The 21,909-nt window shown below is 42.5% G+C and overlaps 1 protein-coding gene across 2 annotated transcripts in view; it reads right to left on the bottom strand.

Moving 5' to 3' along the window:
- Positions 1–735: 735 nt before the first annotated feature.
- The window catches only part of SLC16A2 (solute carrier family 16 member 2), a 118,210-nt gene continuing 97,036 nt past the window's right edge, over positions 736–21,909 (bottom strand). The window contains exons 2-6 of one of the 2 annotated variants that reach the window (XM_025987805.2): positions 14,549–14,693; positions 10,177–10,627; positions 9,051–9,194; positions 4,950–5,178; positions 736–3,265 (exon numbers count right to left, since the gene is read on the bottom strand). In XM_025987805.2, the coding sequence (XP_025843590.2) occupies positions 3,045–3,265; positions 4,950–5,178; positions 9,051–9,194; positions 10,177–10,627; positions 14,549–14,693 (1,190 nt within the window). In that variant the 3' untranslated portion in view covers positions 736–3,044. The remainder of the gene's footprint in view (positions 3,266–4,949; positions 5,179–9,050; positions 9,195–10,176; positions 10,628–14,548; positions 14,694–21,909) is intronic. The other variant, XM_072743573.1, reaches the window with a different exon arrangement.

Here is a 21,909-nt window from a genome sequence, read left to right as displayed (position 1 = left end):
TTTGGTTTCCTGGGGGTCAAGAGCAGTAGGTGGGTCCAGCATTCCAAGGCCAAGGCTGCATGAAAGTCTGGAGTGCTTGGAAAGCAAGAACACCAGAAGTATGTATGTCCTCATCTGTAAAATAAGGGGTTTGGACTGGCCGAAAAGTTCATGTCTTGGCATGCTCTGTCACTGATGAACTATGTGAACCTGCTCAGTCCCTTGCTTTCTCTAGGCCTCAGTTTCCCCATTTAAATTCAATGCAGAGGATGGACAAAGGTACTCTCAGCTTTGTCATTTGTTGTAGGTCTCTCTTCTTCATCACCCTCAATGCCAGGGTCTGTTGCTGTCTGGCTGTTACCCAGCTATACCAGTCCCTTCACATTCTCCCATAGATAACAAGGGAGAGAATTAAAATGGATTGTTGCTAAGGTCTTTGTCCATTCTCAACAAGGCATGTATGTAGCAAGGTGGTAGCCTTGGTAAGGCCTCCACTTGGCTTCAGCTACTGTGTTCTCATCTTGTAAAGTGACTACTTTTCCACTTCAGGGCTCCCTAAAAATCTAATCCTGAATAGTCCACCCGTCTCCAAGCCCCTTTCATATATAGCTCCTTTTCCAATTTCTGCTCTCACAGAGAGTAAAGACCCTGGCCGAAATTTTATTTGAAATGAGATTTCAGTTTTGAAGCCAAACTTCCCACTGTTAACTAGATTAAAACTATTTTACCCTATAGGCAACACACACATACCAAATCTAGATTTTTAGATCTGTTTATTTTGTTCCAAACCTTTTGAGGATTTAAATGTCTCAGATCTCAAGCTCCCAAATTTTGTTCGTTCTCCTAGATTTAACTGTGGTGCATTAGAGGCTGCATCATACCCTAAATATTAATACTGAGCTGCGTTCACCAACCAACATTCTCTCCAAAAGCACACAAGCTCACACATGTACATGCACATATGTGGAAGAAATAAACTGACACCCCAACTATGTTATGTGATAACTGATAGGGGAGATTTGGGACCTGTGAATGTCTTTCCTTCATCTGGAGAGAAGTGGTTGGCAGCCTGATTTTTAAGAGCTATCTTCACCTTGAGCAACAAAGGAGGCCCTGGAGAACTGCCCTCCTATGACTTGGTGGGGGAGGGACAGGAGAAATGGGAGCAGGGGCTTTGTTGCTCCAATATTTTCAATGGTCTCTCCTTGGAGTTACAAGGCTCCTGGGGCTCAGCTTCTCCTGTCCCATGCTATTTGAGCCAGGAGGATAATTAGGCCCCTTACTACCCATAGGGCTAAGAGCCAGTGAGTTTTCCTTTGGGAAGTTGATAAAAGCAGGACTTTGGCCTTGAATGAGGCCATCTTGGGCCAACCATGCCCCAGCTGCCTGTTTGTAATGGAAAATGTTATGGTTAGGGACCACTATTTTCTTTGGAGCCCCTCATAGGGAACCTCATCCTCCTGACCCTGGATGCTCTGAGTTAGGGTGGCAAGTCACTGTTAGCTCCAAGTAACAACCAAGGATGCCTGATAAGAAGGTGATAAAAAAATTAGGGTAACAGGAGCACAACAGACAAAGGCCCAGAATAGAGAGAAAGAAATACAAAGAGACCAAGTAAGGAGAGAGACTGAGCTCCTAAGGAGGTGAGTTGAGCTAACTTGGACACAGCCTGGCTGGAAATGCTCTTCAGCAAGAGTGTTGCCCAAAATCTGAACATAGGTAAGCATCTGGCACCTATTTCAGGGGGATTAAGATGGTCCAGAGTCTACCTTTCCTGGCACCTTTAATGTCCAGAGTGGCTCAGGATGCCCAGCATGGGAGACATACTGGGTGGTAAAGGTTAAGATTTCCTCTTTCTAAAAGAAACTGTTAAATCCTACATGCAGCTACCACTTCTACCTTTTGGGGATCCAGGTAAGGAATGGGATTTTCCCTAAAACAGTCCCTTTCCTGCCCTGCCCCAGGTGGAAAGATTAACCTATCATGACTAATGAGAAATGGAGGAGTTGGTCCTTTGCCAGGTCAATAACTATTGCCCCTCCCCCAACCATGCCCTTCCCCATCATCAGTCGCTCCTCTGCCTGCTGAGATGAAAGGAATTTCTTCGCATTTTGACAGGTGAATACACAGATGGGGAGCTGGAAGTGCCTGCAGATTAATGCACTGGCCTGGGAAATCTGTAAAAATCAGTGAGTGGAACCTTATGGTATTTAAGGCCCCTTCCCTATGTGATATTCTATTCTTCCAGTTTATAACTATAGCAGCTTGAGCCAAAAAGTGAGATGTAAAGCTCAGCCTGAGATGAGTGGAATTGATGATAATATTAGGGGTGGGCTGGGCCAAGGTGAGGCTGATTGGCCCAAGCTCTAGGTCCCTCTGTCTTCAAGCACCCATACATCCATGACAATCATAAAAAGAAATAGAGGGGGAAGAGAAGGAAGAAGAAGGAGTAAAGGGAAAAAATGAAGAAAAGAAGAAGGAGGCAGATTGTTAACCAACTGTATGATGGGGAGACTATTTGTACATTTGTAAAGTAATGTCACCCACAGCTCTTGGGAAGCCACAGCCCTCAGAAGCTCTGAGACTAAACAAGTCTCCTTGTCTGATTTTACCTCTCTGCCCTTTCTCTGCCCTGTTACCAATGGCTCCCAAGGACAGATGGCAAGGAACTCCTGAGCACACAGAGGCTTGGGTCTTCCCACCAGACTCCTAGGGACACAATAGCACCTTTGGAAGTTGCTTTTAGTGGGTAACTAGCAAGCTGGGGCCAGTAGGTACCATCTCCAGGTGTTAGAAAGTATGTGGAGATGTTCCAAAGGCCAGGGAGATCCCAAGCTTTCCTAGATCCTGAGAGAAGGACCCTGGCAAGTTTAAAGGCATTCACAGGGAGAATTTGGTTAATGAGTTTAACAGGAGCTTTGGCTCGAAGGGGCTGGTCAGGTGGCTGAACTGCTGTGTGTGCATGTTTGAGAACAAGTGTGCTGATGGCAAAAATGTAAATGCTGAGCAGAGTGGGGGTGAAGGGAAAGGGTTGGGGAGGAGCACACAATGGCAAGGAAAATGCATTAGATTGGTTCCTCAGGGATGGGGGAACCCGGCAGCAGCTCCCCATTGGGGTCTGCATCAAGGGCCAACATCTTATCCTTGCTGGAATCCCTTTGCTCTTTCTTGAACATCCTTTGATGCATCAGAGGGACGAAGAAGAGGATTATAGCCCCAATGATGGGGGGCACACCAGCAAAGTAGAAGGCCACATGGTAGTCTCCAAAACAGTTGCGGAGTAGGCCTGAAACAGTCAAGAAAGACAAGTCAAGTTCAGCTTTGCTCTCCTGCCCAAAGGTGCTCTCTGCCTCATTTAGGGACCATAACAATGCCCATCCAGAGAACCTTGGCCTGCACTACCTTGACCCAAATGCCCCTTCAGTTCAAACATTCCTAATGTAAAAAATAAAACCTCTTTTACAAAGTCAGGTGGCTACTCCCTGAGATAATGGGGCTGCAAGCCCTTGAGGTTAATGCCTATTATGAAAGAGGCTAATGAAGCTTCTCTTAAAATTCTCCATTTTTTACTTTCATGAAGCTACAGCTTAACTTCTAGTCACTCCTAGGTATGGAGTTAGGAGGGAACCCAGTTTAAAAGAGTTCCACAGAAGATGGCCAGGTCTTGCCTTGATTCCTAGTGATATATACCCTCCAACTCCCAACTTAGACTAGAGTGTTCTTGTGGAACAACTCAGCTAAGTTCCTATTTCCTCTTTCTCTGAAATTCCCTCTCTCTGAAGTTTCCATTCACCCTCAGAGAAGGCTATATGTGTATTTTTCATCCCAGTTACAGATATGTTTGGCTCCTTTGGGTTCCTATAAGTTGCCAATACCATGAATATGGCTGGCGTGGTATGCCTGCTTGCCTTCAGAAGCTAATGTGGGGTACCTCATAGGAAAAATGAGCCCAGAAATACTACTGAGGAAAGTAAAATAAGCCTTTGGGCTGCTTAGATGGTAAGCAAAATGGAAAAACAGGTGGATTCTGGGCTCTACCTCTGGGATCAGAGACTGGATAGAGGCTCCCCTTCCCTAGTGAACAGTGTGGCTGTTGCACAAGGGCCTGGGTGGAATCTTCTGTCACTATCACACAGCATTACATGCCCTTACAATGCCTTACACAGAATCGGCGTTCAAGGGATATTTGTTGAGTTAGTCCAGTTGGCCAGCCTAGAGATATAAATCAATATTTGCAATAAATTCTAAAGAAAAGAAATGGAGTTCTCTTTTCATTGTTTTTTCTTGTTTCCCATGTTCCCTGGGGTATCAACAATGCTCTTCTTGGAGAATGGAGAAGGAAACTGAGAGTATTGAAAGACTGCAAGCCAACATTTTGCCTGCTACCTCCTGGAAGTAAGCCTCACTGGCCCAGTCCTAGGATTTGACTTTAATCAAATCTCTTCTACAGGCTCAGTTCAGAAGCCAATAGAGAAGAAGGGGGTGTCTCTAAGTCTTAATAAAGCTAGGGACCACTTTCTCTTCTCTTTCTGCACAACTACCTTGCAAATAATTACCTTTATAAAGAGATAGAGATAGAGGTAGAGAAAGAGAGAGAGAGAGAGAGAGAGAGAGAGAGAGAAGAGAGAGAGAGAGAGAGAGAGAGAGAGAGAGAGAGAGATACTGGACCAACAGAAAGATCAAGAAGATGAAACTCATTTCTTTATCCTCCTGGAATCAGCTAGGCTGTCTAAAATAAAACCCCACGGAAACAGCCATGAAAAGCCCATTCTCAAAAAAATGAATCCATGCATGTATACTATATTTAGCCTCTTCCATCAATAGTGGTAAAGGGTTTCATGCACTCTAACAAGGCTGCTTAAATAGAGAATAAGAGTAAAAGGGACTTCAAGCCAAGGTGCTCAGGATTGCTAGGGCCCAGGTAAGACAGGACTCCCCCACTCATGCCCTCCCTGTAATATCAGCCTCACCTGCAATGGGGGGCCCAGCAATCATCGGCAGGGCCATCATGCCAAGGAGGTAGCCAATTGCCTGTGAGGCCTGCATTGGGCCCACCAGCTCAAATGCGATGGGGGCCATGATGGTGATGAAGAAGCCATCACACAGGCCCAGGAAGAGGCAGACAACGATGAGGCCCCCAAAGCCCCGGCACAGGGGAATCATCATAGACATCAGGCCCAGGAGCAGGAAGGAGATGACCTAGAGGAGCAAAGGCCTTAGGTCATGTTGTGCTTGTCAGTCAAGACCACATAGCAAATCATATCTCCTTTCTTAGGGTTTCATTTCTACCATCTATAAACTGGGGTGGAGGTGTCAACAGAGAGAGAGAGAGAGAGAGAGAGAGAGAGAGCAGTTAGGCTATCCAGTTACTTAGGCCCCTTCTAAGTCCTGCACTGAAGGATTCAAGATTTTTAAGACAGCCCCTGTTTAACAGTGATTCCATCAAGATTTTTTTTAAAGTTAGGGGAGATAGCCCCTGTAATTAAGAAGTCGTCTTTTCACTGGATTCCAGGCTAAAGGAAATTGCTGTTTTTCTGATCTTGTGTTTGGCTGTCCCAGGCATTAAGGTCTGGAATCAGACCATGCTGGTATTCTCAGATCCAAGTAAGATATCTTAAGAGGAAGGGAACTTGAATGATGTTCAGATGGGGGCATGAATGGAAGGCACAGCTTCCTGAAGTGAGGAAGAACCCAGTGCCTATTTATGTGCGTGGCTGCTTTTAGAAAACACCCTGTCATGACATAAACCATTGGGAAGTTCACTTGGGTTCCTTATGATTTAGGACACGGGACATGCCACCCATGTCAGATAGCATGGCTGTGGGGGTCCTCTGGACTTGGTTGGGCACCATATAAAGGTAATAAAGGGGACTTTAAGGAGAACTAAGACACTAGGAGTGGTTCTAGGGAGCCTGAAGCCAGCTCAGGGGCATTGACTAGCCACCAGGCTTTCTTGGGGATAAGCAAAATGACTTCAAATCAAAGAAACCGTCTTTCCAGGAGCTGGTTTTTTCCCACTGAACAGAGAGAAGAGCAACTGGTCTTTTGATTAAGGTCATCTGCAACCTGTGTCAGTGAGCCAGACTAAAGACCTGGGGTGCAGGCAGAGAAATAAACCCCTTTCCACTCACTCTAGTCAGCAGAGCCAGGTCATCCCAGGGTCAGGGCTAAGACCTGATCTGTTTACGAAGTCCTTGATAGGATTCAGGATTTTCTAGTCTTTCACATACAGGCAAGCAAACTTACCCAGGAAGGGTAAGCCATCACATCACCACATGGATGGGGTGGGTAGGAGGGTCAAGGCTCTTTTAAGCCCTAAAGATTTTCTGTGTTATAACTGGCAGTGGATTTGTTAGGATGGTCAGTTGGTTTTTGTTTGTTTGTTTTTTGTTTTGTTTTGTTTTGTTTTGTTTTGTTTTGGTCAGTTGGTTTTTATAGAGGATAAGAAATGTCCTGGCTGAGCCATCCGAGGAAATCTCTTCATTGGATGACTTTTGAACTTTTCCAAGGCTGTTTTGGAATCTAGGAATAAGAACTCTGACATCCCAGCTTCGCCTCTAAGAGATTCATGTACAACGATAAGACAAAAACCAGACCCACCTATCAACCAAGCCATAATGGTATGGCAAATAAGAGTTAATACCATTATACAACACAAAGGACCCCATTAACTGATTTCAATCATCTCTAATTAAACCTATTGTATCTAGCTGCCCTTAACACCCTCCATGAGGTCTTGCCAAGTTTAGAAATTAAAATTCCCTCTTTGAACCGAGAATCAGACATCAAGAATTGGCCCAAAGTGAGGCTGTCCTGCAGGTTATCACCATTTCTTTCTAGCAGACTGTCCAGGGGCTTGACACAAGATATATGTACCTGTCTTTGCCAATAGTAGGAACTACAGGGTCTAGTGGATATCTCTTCAGAACCTGAAGTTTTATACACTCTTTTCCTCTCCCAGGCCTATACTTATGCATCTGACCCAGGGAGAAAGTGAGGCAAATGCCTGTGATGGAGTATCCTGAGTAGCTCAAGAGAAAGAATTTTATCCATGTCTTGTGCTTTCTGCCTGAGACATTTGCCAGCAAGAAGAGTTTGAACCAAGTCACTTTCCCTTTCTAGGCCTCAGTTCCTCAATTTGTAAAATGAAGGAGTTGGACTACAATCAGTAAAGATATATTTTAGCTATAACATTCTAAGATTATTTTATATTACTCTAAGTGGTAACATTAGGTCAAGTAAGACTGGAAAAGGGGAGAGAAAGTGTTGGGTGGGTAGAGGAAGTGATCAGCAGAAGCACTGGGCCCTAAGCCTAATTCTGCTTCTGACTAGTTAATGCCTCTAACTCCCTTGGAACTCCCTCTGCACAATAGAAAGCATAAGCTGCTTGGACCCTATTTCTCTCCTAGGGACTGTGGTGAGAAATGAGCTATATGGCTAGGCAAGGGCTGCTCCTTTTCCTCAAGATAAAGTCCTGGCCCAGTGCTAGTTTACCCTGATTTCTAGCACCATTAGCATCTTGGAGCAGCTGATAATGACAGGGAAGACTAGAGGGGTAGCATATGGAAGAGGCTGAAAAAGCCACACATTCTCCTATGCAAAAAGCTACCCAGATAAGGCATTTGCTGATATTTTCACAGGAATCCAAAATTTCATAACTGGTTTATCTCAATCACAGTCTTTTGAGTTGACTTCAGTCAAGTCACTTATCTCTGGGACACAGCTCTGTCACCCACCACTTAGCATAAAGTGGAATATGAGAAAAGTGCTACATATCAATTCAATTTTGCCATGACTATCTGTATGAGTCTTTCCCTCAATTTCTGTGTAATGAGAAGTTGGATTGGATGAGCCATAAGGGCACCCCTAGCCCTGACAAAGCAGATTCACCAGCTTTTGCAAATTTAGACTGAAACACAACAGAAAACTGTAATCATATTCTTGTTTAAGACATCTAAGAGTATTTAAGAGAACACTTGGGGCTGTCAGAAAACAGAGAAATGCCTTCTATGTCAGGGCACCTTGAAATTGCTTTTAAGGCTTTACCAGGAGACTCAGAACTCAGCCACTTTTTTAATGGATTATTTGTGGCCACATGTTTTGAGTGGCTGCTGTTTCCCCTTCACAGGGTTCCACATTCATGTACCTTCTGGTTAACCCAGCTGCAGGAACAAAAAGCATCAACAAGGTCAAAAAGGCAATACTGCTGCCAGGTAGACAAAGACAGATAGCTCTAACAGTAGTCTCAAGCCAGATCAGAGCTCAATTCACACAGAAAGTGGCCTCTCTAACATCTAGGTGGCTACTCTCCACAATATGAGGGACTGTGTTACTGTCCAAAGGATTAAAATCTTGCATGGCTATAACATTTTTTACTTCCCAAACCCTGGTCACGCCTATCAAAAGAAATTTTGTTCCTCACCTGTGAGGTGAGATAAGAAAGGCAAGAATTATTCTTATTGCACAAATGAGGAAAGTGAGTCCCATAGAGGGGAAGTAGGGTTGTGTTTTCTGGCACTTTTTTTTTTCTGTCAATCAGGAAGATAGCATTTGAGAGCCAATGCTTGGTACAAGTAACTCTGGAAGTATAAGAAGTAAATGACTTGAACCTGGACTTAAAGGAGAGAAATACTGGGCCACACAGTACTACCGATGTCCAAGGCCTTCCAAGAGAGTATGAGGAGGCAAGGAAATCAATTCTCAATGGGGACAGCATCTAACTCCTGGCCTCAGTTTCCCTATTTCATATGGAAGAGCCATTATTAATAAATGCTTTCTCTAAAAGTGTTCTTAGTTCCATTTACACACTACTCTCATTGGATTCTCACTCCATCTTGATGAAAGAGGCAGTACAAGGATTATTGTCTTCGGTTGAAAGCAAGGGAAACTGAAGCTCAGAGAATTTGATTGACTTTCCCATGTTGAACAACAAGTTCATGTCAAAGGTGGGGCCCAGGGAATGGTAATGACACAACCTACCATTCTATCTCAAAGGCTGGAGGTAACCTAGCATCTGTGTCAGGACATTCCCCCCCACACCACTGTGGTCAGGGCAAGGTGGTCACACTTACCTGCAAGTAGATCTTCTTAAGTCCAGGAATGGAGTCACTGACACGGCCTGACACAAGGCGCCCAAGGCCTGAGGTAGCCCCAATACACACCAAGAGCACCCAGGTCTGCTTAATTTCCAAGAATTCCTCTTCCACATACTTCATCTGAAAAGCATAGCACCAGGACCCCAGGGACAGGAGGAAGAAAAGGAGCTGACGGGTTAACAGTTGGCATATCCAAAACCCTCTACTGCTTACTTTCCTTGACCATGGCAAGAGCTCCCTCCCCTGCAACCCCCTACTTTGTAGCCTTAGAACCAGTACAAGCTTTCTGGCTGCTTCTAATTGCTAAAAAGGCTTCATATGCCTTGATTTTTTGGATTCTGGGCTTCTGAGCAATAGCTGAAGGGAGTGGGTATCTTCAAGCCCCTTCTAAGCCTTGGCAGGATAGAATACAGACAGCCTTAACAACTAAGAAAATACAAGGGCTCCCCTCAAATCTCCCCATTTCCTGACCCAAAACTGATAACATGGGGCAACATCAAGTCACCAGGAGAGAAGATCCACCAACCTCCATGTAACACTTCCAGAAGTGTGTTTTAAGAAATACGAGGTCTATGGAAGCTAATGACTGGACTACAACTAACAGTTCTGTGGCAGTATAATTTGGGTGGATAATGGTTAAACAAAGCTAAATGGGTTTCTTTTACTGCTGGATTTTTTGGTACCTTTGAAAGACCGCCACAATATGAAGCTAGAAAGACTTTATATGTTGGTTCCTGAACAAATCATTTGACCACAAAGACCAGCATTCCATAGAACACACTCTTAGGAAACTCTATCCTTGAGTCATCTGGGCCAGTCTTCTCCATCCCAGTGATGCTTATCTTCTCCTGAAAACCTGTCTATATTTATCAGTCAGGGGAAACCACAGGCATGGGCTTTCGCCTAAGGAACTCCATCGTTTTCCTGTTGAGGTCAGTCTGTGTTCTTTCCCACTCTGGGTCTCTTCAAAGATTGTTTGGTCTCTTTTTCCAAAGGTCCCAGCTCTGCCCTTTCACTGTCCTCCACCCCACCCTCTGGACTTCGGGCAGGCTAAGGGCAGCTTCATGGAGGTAAAGTGGGTCCACCTCGTAGTATTCCTTACCAGGTGTACATAGGGAACGAAGTAACCAAGGGCAGCAGCAGCAATCCCGAAGGCCCAGATGCGGTAGGTACGTTGGCGGAATACTCGCATGTTGAAGTACTTTCTAAGCTGAGACAGAATGCGTTGGCACAGGGTGCGGACACCTCTCTTGTTTGGGGTATCCTGGGAACTGGGTAGGAGTGGCCGGTAGGTGAGCGAAAGCAGCGTAAGAATAAACATGAAGGTACTCAGCACCTGGAAGGTTTGGGCGAGCTTGATCTTAGCCCCCAGTGTTTTGATGAGAAGAGGAAAGGATATGGAAAAGATGCTACTCCCAGCAGACACCACACCATTGGCCAGACCCAGACGACGTTGAAAGTAGTGGCCCAGGATGACGAGGGATGGCTGAAAGGCGAAGGAACAGCCACAACCAAAGAGAATCCCATAGGTGAAATAACGCAGGCTTAGTGAGCTGTGGGAGAAACACCAAGAGCTATTCTCAGCAGCCTGACCAGAAATCCACCTGCCCTCTCCCGTCACCCTCCTGAGACCTGCATACCCCCATCATTAATCCACAGCCCTACTTACCACTGACCCTCAGAACAGACAAAGAACAGGACTTTATAATCCCTACTTTGCAGATGAGGAGACAGAGGCTCAGAGAAGTAATTTACCCAATGTAGCATAACTGGGGATCAGCAAAGCTTAGACTTGACTTTAGATCTTCATGACTCTAGTTTGAATCATAGCACTCCATCAGAGAGAATTGTTTAAAAGAATGCCAGAACCAACCTATGCAATGGCTGGATAAGAGGCTATAAGGAGTAAGTCAGGGCGTTAGAACAGTTTAACCTCCTGCTCACTAGACACCGTGGGTAGGCTGGCAGCCAAAGCTTTATCCCAAGTAACAACAAAGTTCTGCAAGGAGCCAAGATCCTGGAAGGTCAAGATCCTCCATGGGACTCTACTATATTTCTTTATGCTCAGAGCCCTTCATATTTCAGAAAATGGCTGGTAGTTTCCTGAGAGACACCTCATCCCCAGCCCTACCCAAGGTCTGGCTCTCCCAAGACCCTTTATTCCAGACCCTAGATGACCCCCTGAGGATCCTGAAGTAAGAAGTCCCTTTAAGTTCCAGAGCCTAGCTCCTGCTGCTGGGAATGGTATGGATTAGCCTCCCAGAGTAGCCTGGCTGCTTGATGGGAAGTGGAGCCTTAAAGAAGTTGTGAGCCTGACCAAGTAAGACAGATTCTGGTTTAAAACTCTTGGGTTCTAAAAAAAAAAAAAAAACTCTTGGGTTCTGCTGTGGCCATAAGCCCCTGTAACAGAAGGCAAAATGTCAGAAGAGTAAGGGCCATGGAAAAGTCAGGTTGGCCAGCTATCTACCCTTAGACAATACTGGCACAACCTAGTGAAGAATTTTGTTTTCTTTTTGAAGCCTCCACATATTTTGCAATAGTTCTTATCTGACCATTTAACTAATTGATACTCTCCATGGTCAGGCAGTTGCTCCCCATAGATGGACCCAGTCCTCATACAGCACAGGACTAGGCCTATGTTATAGAGATAATGTGGTGTTAGCACTCGTGGTCCTAAGACAGCTAAATCACCATTGTTTTTATTTGTTTTTATTTTTATTTAAGTGTTTATTTAAATTCCAGTTAGTTAACATATGGTGTAATATTACTTACAAGTGTACAATATAGTGATTCAGTACCTCCTTATAACACTCAGTGCTTATCCCAACAAGTATATTCTTTAATCCCCATCACATATTTCACCAATCCCCCAGCCCACTTCTCTGGTAACCATCAATTTGTTCTCTATAGTTAAGAACCTGGGATTCCTGGATGGCTCAGTGGTTGAGCGTCTGTCTTTGGCTGAGGGTGTGATCCCAGAGTCCGGTGATCAAGTCCCACATTTGGTGCCCCATGGGGAGCCTGCTTCTCCCTCTGCCTGTGTCTCTGCCTCTCTCTGTGTGTCTCTCATAAATAAATAGATAAAATTTTTAAAAAAGAATCTGTTTTATGATTAACCTCTCTCATTTCCCGCCCCCCTCCATGTTCATGTTTTGTTTCTTAAATTTGACACATGAGTGAAATCATGTGGTATTTGTCTTTCTCTGACTGACTTATTTCACTTAGTTTAATACTCTCTAGCTCCATCCACATTGTTGCAAATGGCAATATTGCTTTTCATCTGCTTACATTCACTGGATATGAGCAAAAGCTTTAGTTTTAAAAAGGGGGCAGCGTTGCCTTTAACCCCGGGGTGTGATCCTGGAGACCCGGGATCAAGTCCCACGTCGGGCTCCCTCCATAAAGCCTGCTTCTCCCTCTGCTTGTATCTCTGCCTCTCTCTGTATGTGTGTCCCTCATGAATAAGTAAATAAAATCTTTTTTAAAAGGGGGGTTGCCTCCACTTGGAACAGATAGCTAAGCCAACTGCTCCTCTTCTGTCAGATTTTTTGGGGATTGGCCTGGTCTGGGGGCCTTGTCTAAAGGAAAGGAATTAGGAAGGTCTAAGGAAGAAGGAAGGTCTAAGGAAGACCTTCAAGAAGAGGTCCAGTGGAAGCAAAGCATGGTATTTATTTCAGAGTGCTGTCTGGTAGATCTACTTCTACCAGGGTTGGGGCCTCAAGACAGGAAGCCCCTGCATAGGCTTGCCAAGGGTGTCTACACTCTATCTCATCTCATGCCAGCTAAAAAAAAACTCAGAGCCCTGATTCAGACAACAGGAAGGATGACTTAGAGCTCTAGCCACAAGCAGAGCCATTTTCCCCTGGACATAAAGCCATTCAGAAAGTTTCTTGGCTCTAAAGATGTTCTTACAGAAAATGCAAAGGGGATGGGGAAGGGCTTTGGGGCTGGAGAACAGAATGCCTACTCCAATGTGCCTAAAGAAGAGTGCCAGAAAAAAATACATCTAAGCTCCTTCCTCTCCTGCAACTGAGCTCATGTGTACTGGAAGATAAATAGGATCCGTATGTTGCTAATTTGTTTACACTTTGCTCTGTTCAACTTTAAAAACCAGTGCTGAGACTAGAGCCACTTCTGAGGCCTAGCTCCTTCCCTCAAGGGGCCAAGCACCAGCTTGCTGAGGGCAAATGAGACCAACCACTAGAGGGATCCTAAAAGGGTTTAGAGGGGCTGCCATAAGGAGGGTTGAGCACATTCCAAGCAGGACATGGTTTTTCCCTCCTCTGTCCCAGTTGGATGGGGTCAAGCCAGGAAATCATTGTAGGCCATATCCAAGCTCTGCTGGGTAGCCAGAAATGCTCAAGTCATACAGAAAGCTGGCTCCATTTCACAGGGCCCAGTTGTGGCAGAACACAGTTACTCTCCATTGTGTTGGAACTTTAGGCCTAGAGAGTATAACTGTAGTCCTTCTTTGGTGAGCCAAGATCAGAAAGCAAGTCTCTGACAAGTTAGCCATGTCCCCAGGCCAGCATTCTCATATACCAGCCCAGGCAGATTGGAAGTAGGAGGTATAATAACTTCCAAAGTGTCTTTGGCAGAAAGTCAACAGACTTCTTTAGGAGTCCCATATTCCTCAGGCCATGGTGGAGGTTTTATTTCTCCCTTCCCCTGCAGACATGCTTCTGTGAGGTTGGCAGAAAGAAACCAGAGAATGAACTTATAGCCTTCTTCTTGCCTGATTCTACCAAGTTTTGACAGTAGCACCAACCAGACCAGAGTCTGAGGTTAGTCTAGGCCTAACTGTGTAGCTGGATGCTAGATCCAGACCTCTAGTGGAGGATGCTGCTAAACATTCTTTCTCATGACCAATTTTTTTTCTCTTTTCCAAATTATCCATATTTTGGCAGCCAAAAATACCTGGAAAGGAGCCAGAAATGTTAAACAGCCTTGGGTTCAGCTGACTTCTTTTTCAACATAAGATTCCCTCAGAAATCCTGTAAGGTAGGTGTTTCACATGGATTCATTCCAGAAGCTCATTCCCAGGAAGGCAAGTTGTGTAGCATATTGGGAATATTGGCAGAGCTGGAAGAGACCTTAAAAGACCATCTGGTCTAATCCCCTCATGTTGCAGATATAGAAACTGAGGCCCAGATGGGGGAATGGTACTTATTAATTGTTTCATAGCCATTTTTGTGGCCAAAACTGGACTTAGGCCTAGCTTTATGAACTCCCAAGCTTAGGCTTCTCCCACCACTTTAGAACTCTTGGGTCCTCTTTGGGATATTGTATACCAATGTGTCCTGGAGACCCTACCTAGATGAATCCTATTAGACAATGATTCTCAGAAGCAGGGTCTTTGAGGGTCCTACATGGAAAGGGCCACAGTGGATTCTGCAATGAGAAGTGTCCCTAGCTGAAGCCCAGAAAGAAGCCAGCCTTCAGCCTTGGGCAAAGCCAGCAACTCCTAGCCTTACCTGGTGAAGGAGCTGGTATGGAGGCCTATGAAAGCGACAGCAGCCCCTGCAGTTGCTGTGATTCGGCAGCCCAAACGATCAGTGAATATACTCACAATGGGAGAACAGAAGAAGATCATGCCCATTGAGAGGGCTCCTACCCATGCTGCAGAGAAAAGAAGCACAAAGACAACTTAGCTTAATGTGATACCCAGTGATGCAGCTGGTATCTCAGTTCTTCTCTGGCCTTTCACAGGCAACATTGCATTGGCCTCACTGCCATTCTGCTGGTCCCTAATGGTCAGAGAGGTTAGGTGCCTTTCATAACACTTGAGCAGGACAATGTGAGAACCAGGAGTTTAGTTAACAAACACACCTACTTCAGGGCTGGGGTAAGGAGCCTTTGGAGATCAAGTATATGATGGGATCTTCTAGCTAGTCCCCACATGTCTGTACTACATTTCTCAGCTACTTTGGCTGTTTGGTCTGACCATATGACTGAATTCTGACCAATAGGATGTAGTTACATAATGAGGGCCATTAATTACAGCAGTTAAACCAACATAAACTAAAAAAAAGAAGAGTCCTCCACTACCATTTTACTGATAAAGAAACAGGTACAGAAATGTGAAGGGACTTACCAAAGATCACACAGCAAGTTAGTGGCAGAACTGGGACTCAAACCCAACTCTTATTATTCCTAGTCCAATAACATGTAGTTACCCACATCCCCTTCCAGGCCTAGACCATAAAAAACTCTCATGAGATTTCTGATTTCTTGTGAGCTACAACTGCAAAGTGACCTTGTAAGCAATGTATTAAGACTGGGAGAACTGCCATCAGTTCTGTCTGGGCCCCTAGATAACTACGGGAAGTAAAGTTCCCTCTCTAATCTGGAACCCCTTCCCTGAACATTGCATTAGAAATGAAGAAACTTTTTTTAATTTAAATTCAACTAATTAACATATAGTGTATTATCAGTTTCAGGGGTAGAGTTTAGTGATTCATAAGCTGCATATAACACTCAGTGCTCAAAAAAAAAAAAAAACAACAAAAAAAAAAACAACACTCAGTGCTCATTACATCAAGTGCCCTCCTTAATGCCCACCACCCAGATACCCTATCCTCCCACCCACTTCCCCTCCAGTAACCCTCAGTTTGTATGCAATAATTAAGAGTCTCTCAAACTTCTTATCCTATAAGCCACTGAATTTTTGAGGGCCATTCATTACAGCAGTTAAACCAACATAAACTAAAAAAAAAAAAAAAAAGAAGAGTCCTCCACTACCATTTTACTGATAAAGAAACAGGTCCAGAAATGTGAAGGGACTTACCAAAGATCACACAGCAAGTTAATGGCAGAGCTGGGACTCAAACCCAACTCTTCTTATTCCTAGTTCAAAGTTCATTGTATTATGTCTTCTATTGGGATGAATGAAGCTTTCCATAATTGGAGGTGTGCAAGCTGATGCTATATATAAAACAGGGGATTCAAGAATTGGGGTCAGATTGGGACTAGCCAACATTTTAGGCCCTTACAGGCATGCTAAACCAGATTTATAGCCTTAAGCACTGTTCTACTTAGCTTCAGGGCCAAGGAGCATGGGCATTAAGCCTTCAGGAGCTAAGGTAAATTTTATTTTGGCCACTGAAACAGTCCTGTAAAGATGTTAAAACTAAGGAGCAGGGAATTCCACAAAGTCCTCCTAGAATTGAATGAGAACACAGGGCAGATTTAGAAGCCACCCAGAGATTTCTAAGGAAAGAGATCATGTAACCTTTATGCTGAAATCCTTCATCAGAGCCGATGTTTGGGAAATCCCTGACTCCAAACTCAAATAAGAAGAGTTTATTCTGCTTATAAGGGCTTTTAAGTGTCCATAGCAATCCTTACCAGGGAAGAAGAAATTTACTTTTTACTTAGATTCTTCCAGCCCATTTCCCTTTGCTTACCCCTCAGAAAGAAAACTCGTTTTTTTCTTTTCTTTTCTTTTTTCAGTTTTTTTCTTTGAAAACTTGTTAACAAGTTTCTTCGTGGGCTTTTCTAGGCAAAATAATATTAGTTTCCTTAACGTTTTTTTTAGCTTTAATTTCTAACTCAGTAATTACTTTCAGAGCTCTCCTTTGAACATGTTCCAAGTCTTCATCATCATCATTAAAAAGCATTCACTGAGGGATGCCTGGGTGGCTCAGCGATTAAGTGCCTTTCTTTGGTTCAAGGAGTGATCCTGGAGTCCCGGGATCAAGTCCGCGTCAGACTCTCTGCATGGAGCCCGCTTCTCCCTCTGCCTGCGTCTCTGCCTCTCTCTCTGTGCATCTCTCATGAATAAATAAATAAAATATTTAAAAAAAAGTATTCACTGAGTATCATCTGAGCAAGGTACCAGGCCAGCTTCTGGCTCTCTTCAATTGTGGAATCCCAAGCTGGTCAGAGGAGTGCAGTCTGAGGTGGATCACAGCTACTCCACCATCTATGTCTCTTATCTTAGTGCCTAATAGGTTGCTCAGATCCTCACCAGGAAGGAATCTTTGCTTTGCTGGGGCACCAACTTGAGCCCCAGCTGCTTGGCTTCGAAAAAGTACTGGCCTGGGACAGCAGGAAACCTGAACTGGGTTCAGGTAAATTTTTTTCAGAAATCAGAACTCATCAGAGTTTTACCTCTTACCTTGCAATATCACCTGTTATCAGCTGTGGGACCTTGAACAAGTCACACAGCACTTCTCTAACCCTCAGTTTTCTCATCTGTAAAATGGGGATTTAAAATTCCTGATGTGCCTTCCTCCAAGTTTTCTTTTAAATAATAATCAGATGTAGTAATATTTAAGAAAGCTGTATAAATACCAATAGTCACACCATATACAAAAATTAATGCAAATGGATCATAGGCTTAAATGTAAAACTTTTTTTATTTTTAATTTTTTTATTTATTTATGATAGAGAGAGAGAGAGGCAGAGACACAGGCAGAGGGAGAAGCAGGCTCCATGCACCGGGAGCCCGACATGGGATTCGATCCCGGGTCTCCAGGATCGCGCCCTGGGCCAAAGGCAGGCGCCAAACCGCTGCGCCGCCCAGGGATCCCTTAAATGTAAAACTTAAAACTAAAAAACTTACAGAAAAAAAGTATAGGAGAAAATCTTCCTGACTTTTATTTAGGCAAAGATTTCACAGATATTAGCAAAAGTATGATCCATAAAAGAAAAACATTTATACATTAGGCTTCATCAATATTTAAATTTTCTACCTTTCATAAAATAGTGTTATCAGAATGAAAAAGCAAGCCACAAGCTGGGACAAGTATTTACAACAAACACATGTGATAAAAGACTGGTATCCAGAACACAAGTGTTAGTTGACTCTCACAACTCAGTAAGAATAAAGCAAGCAATCCAGTTTAAAACATGGGCAAAAGATTTGAACAAACATTACACACTCACACACACACACACACACACACACTATGAATGACAAGCACATGAAAAGATGCTCAATATCATTAATCATTCAAGAAATGTATATTAAAGCCACAGCGGGATACCCCTACATACCCACTAAAAAGGTTTTTAAGAAATTGCAATTCCTTCTACTGGGGAGGATGTAGAAGAACTGGAAATCTCATACGCTGCTGGTGGGAATGAAAATGGTATACCAACTTTGGAAAATAGTTTGGCAGATTCTTATAAAGTTCAACATATAATTACTACATGACTTTGAAATCCCATTCCTAGGTATTTACCCAGGATAAAGGAAAACATGTTTACACAAAAATCTATACCTAGATGTTCATATTTGCTTATTTTTTAGTTTTTGTTCTCGTTTTTAAAAATTTTATTTAAATTTTAGGTAGTTAATATACAGCGCGATATTGGTTTCTGGAGTAGAATTCATAATTCATCACTTACATACAATACCCGGTGCTCATCATAACAAGTGCCCTCCTTAATACTCATCACCCATCTAATCCATCCCCAAACCTACCTCCCTCTGTCAACCCACAGTTTGTACTCTATCATTAAAAAAAAATCCAGATGGCTAACAGACACATGAAAAGATCTTCAACATCACTTATCAAGAAAATACAAATCAAAACCATGATAAGATATCATCTTACACCTGTCAGGATGGTTAAAATTAACAACATAAGAAACAACAGGCATTGGCAAGGATGCGGAGAAAGGGGAACTCTCTTGTACCGTTGGTGGGAATGCAAACTGGTGCAGCCACTCTGGAGAACAGTATGGAGATTCCCCAAAGTGTTTAAAAATATACCTACCCTAAGATCCAGCAATTGCACTATTATATATTGACCCAAAGGATACAAAAATACAGACTCGAAAGGACACACGCACCCTGATGTTTATAGTGGCATTATCTACAATAGCCAAAAAAAAAAAAAAAAAAATGGAGAGAACCCAAGTATCCATTGACTGATGAATGGATAAAGAATATATGGTAGAAGGACACCTGGGTGGCTCAGTGGTTGAGTGTCTGCCTTTGGCTCAGGGCATGATCCCGGGGTCGGGGATTGAGTCCCTCATTGGGCTCCCTGCATGGAACCTGCTTCTCCCTCTGCCTGTGTCTCTGCCTCTCTCTATGTCTCTCATGAATAAATAAATAAAATCTCTTTAAAAAGAAGATATGGTATATATACACAATGGAATATAACTCAACATCTTTCTTTATAACTGCCAAAACTTGGCAATAACTCAAATTGTACATCAACCAATAAATGGATAAGTGGGTATACATTAATACAATAGAATACAACTCTGCAATAAATAGGAACGAATTCCTGATACCAGCAAAAACTTCAACAATTCTCAAAGGTATTACACTAAGTGAAAGAAGCCAGACAGAAATGATTTTATTTATATAAAATTCTGGAAAAGGCAAAACTATGGGGACAGAAAAACAGATCAGTGGGTACCAAGAGGAGGGATGGGGGTTGGGAGAGGATTCATTCCAGGGGAGCATGAGGGAACTTTCTAGAGTGATGAAATGTTATATATTTTAATTCTAGTATGGTATTCTTTTGTAAAAATTCATATTATTGAGCATATAAAAAAAGTGAGTGTTACCATATGTAAATTATACCTCAATAAATCTGATGTTATAAAAAAAAGAGAGAGAGAGAGCTGGGAAGCAGAAAATGCCAATGGGAGATCTCATTTATGATGTATGTAGTATTATTCTGGAAAAATTTCAAAGAAAATAGTTCTAGTGTATTGTCAAAGAGGAAAATATTACATTCACTAAATCATCTTGCTGACATTTAATCAACTAGAACTCTTGATTATTTGGCCCTTCTGAATATTTACAATACAATGAAAACTGATGACTGGGCTTGAAGGTAGCTTTTGTGCAAAGAAAGTTTAAATTTATATTTGATATAGCATTTTATGGTTAATAACATATATCCATCATCATGGTATCACACAGAATATTTTCAGTGCCCTAACAATCCTGTACTCCACCTATTCATCCTGCCTCACCCTTCCAACATCTGGCAACCACCAATCCTTCTACTGTCTTCATAGTTTTGTCTATTCCAGAATGTTATATAGTTGGAGTCCTACAGTATATAGTCTTTTCAGATTGGCTTCCTTCACTTAGTAATATGCATTTCAGGTTTCTCCATGCCTTTTCATGGCTTAATAACTCATTTCTTTTTAGTGATGAATAAAATTCCATTGTGTAGAGGTACCACAGTTTCTTTATCAACTCACCTACTGCACTGGAGGACATCTTGGTTGCTTCCATATTTTGGCAATTATGAATAAAGCTGCTATAAACATTTGTGTGCAAATTTTTGTGTGGACATACATTTTTCACATATTTGGTTAAATACTAAGGAGCTCGATTATTAGATCATATGTTCAATTTTGTAAGAAACTGCCAAACTGTCTTCCAAAGTGACTGTAACACTTTACATTCCCACTGGCAACAAGTGAGAGTTCTTGTTGCTCCACATCTTTCTGGCATTTGGTGTTGTCAGTGTTCCAGACTTTGGCCATTCTAATATGTATGTAGTAGTATTTCATTGTATTTGTAGTCTTTCCAAATTTTTTATTGTACTTGTCTTCTGGTTTCATAGCATTTTGGTCAGAAAAGCTGCATGGTACAACTTCAATCTTTTTATATTTGTTGAGGCCTGTTTTCTGACCTAATATGTGCTCTATTCTGGAAAATAGAATGCACTTGCAAAGACTGTGTATTCTGCTCTTTTAGGATGGAATGTTCTGAATATATCTGTTAAGTCCATCTGGTCCAGTGTGTCATTCAAAGCCATTGTTTCCTTGTTGATACTGTGTTTAGATGATTTGTCCATTGATGTAAATAGGGTGTTAATTTCCCATACTATTACTATGTTACTATCCATTAGTTCCTTTATATTTGTCATTAATTTATTTTATATATTTGGGTGCTCCCATGTTGTGTGCATAAATATTTACAATTATTAGATCTTCTTTTTGGATTGCCCCTATTATGATTACATGGTGCCCTACTTTGTCTCTTATTACAGTCTTTGTTCTAAAGTCTAGTTTGTCTGATATAAGTATTGCTACTCCAGCTTTCTTTTGATATCCATTTGAATGATAAATATTTCTCCATCCCCTCACTTGTCTGCAGGTATCTTTAGTTCTAAAATGAGTCTCTTGTAGGCAGCATGTAGAGGGTCTTTTAAAATTATTATTAATTCTGACACTCTGTCTTTTGACTGGAGTGTTTAGTCCATTTACATGCACAGTAATTATTGATAGATATGTATTTATTGCCATTTTATTACTTGTTTTGTAATTTTTTTCCGTGAAATTTTCTCTGATCCTTTCTTGCTTTTGTCACTTTTGGTCTCTCCTTTGTGCTCAAAGCAGGGCTGGTTTAGTGGTCATGAACTCCTTTAGTTTTTATCTGGGAAACTCTTTACTTCTTCTATTTTAAATGATAGCCTTGCTGGATAGAGTATTCTTGGCTGCACATTTTTTTCCCATTCAGTACTTATGCCATTTTCTTCTGGCTTGCCAAGTTTCTGTTGAGAAATCCCCAGCTAGCCTCAGGGGTTTCTCCTTGTAAGTTAAAACCTTCTTTTATCTTGATGCTCTTAAGATTTTTTTCTTTATCACTATATTTTGCCAATTTAATTACCATGTCTTCATGTTGGCCTGCTTTTGTTGATTTTGATGAGAGTTCTCCCTGCCTCCTGGGTCTAGATATCTTTTTCCTTTCCCAGATTAGAGAATTTTTCAGGTATTATTTCTTCAAATAAATTTTCTTCCCTATTTCTCTCTTTTTCTTTTGAGACTCCTGTAATACAGATATTATTACATTTAAGGGAGTCACTGAGTTGCCTAAGTCTATCCTTATGTTGCATAATTCTTCTTTCTC

This window comes from Vulpes vulpes, chromosome X (assembly GCF_048418805.1).
Source record: "Vulpes vulpes isolate BD-2025 chromosome X, VulVul3, whole genome shotgun sequence".
Taxonomy (NCBI): domain Eukaryota; kingdom Metazoa; phylum Chordata; class Mammalia; order Carnivora; family Canidae; genus Vulpes; species Vulpes vulpes.
This window is presented reverse-complemented; position numbering and strand designations above follow the sequence as displayed.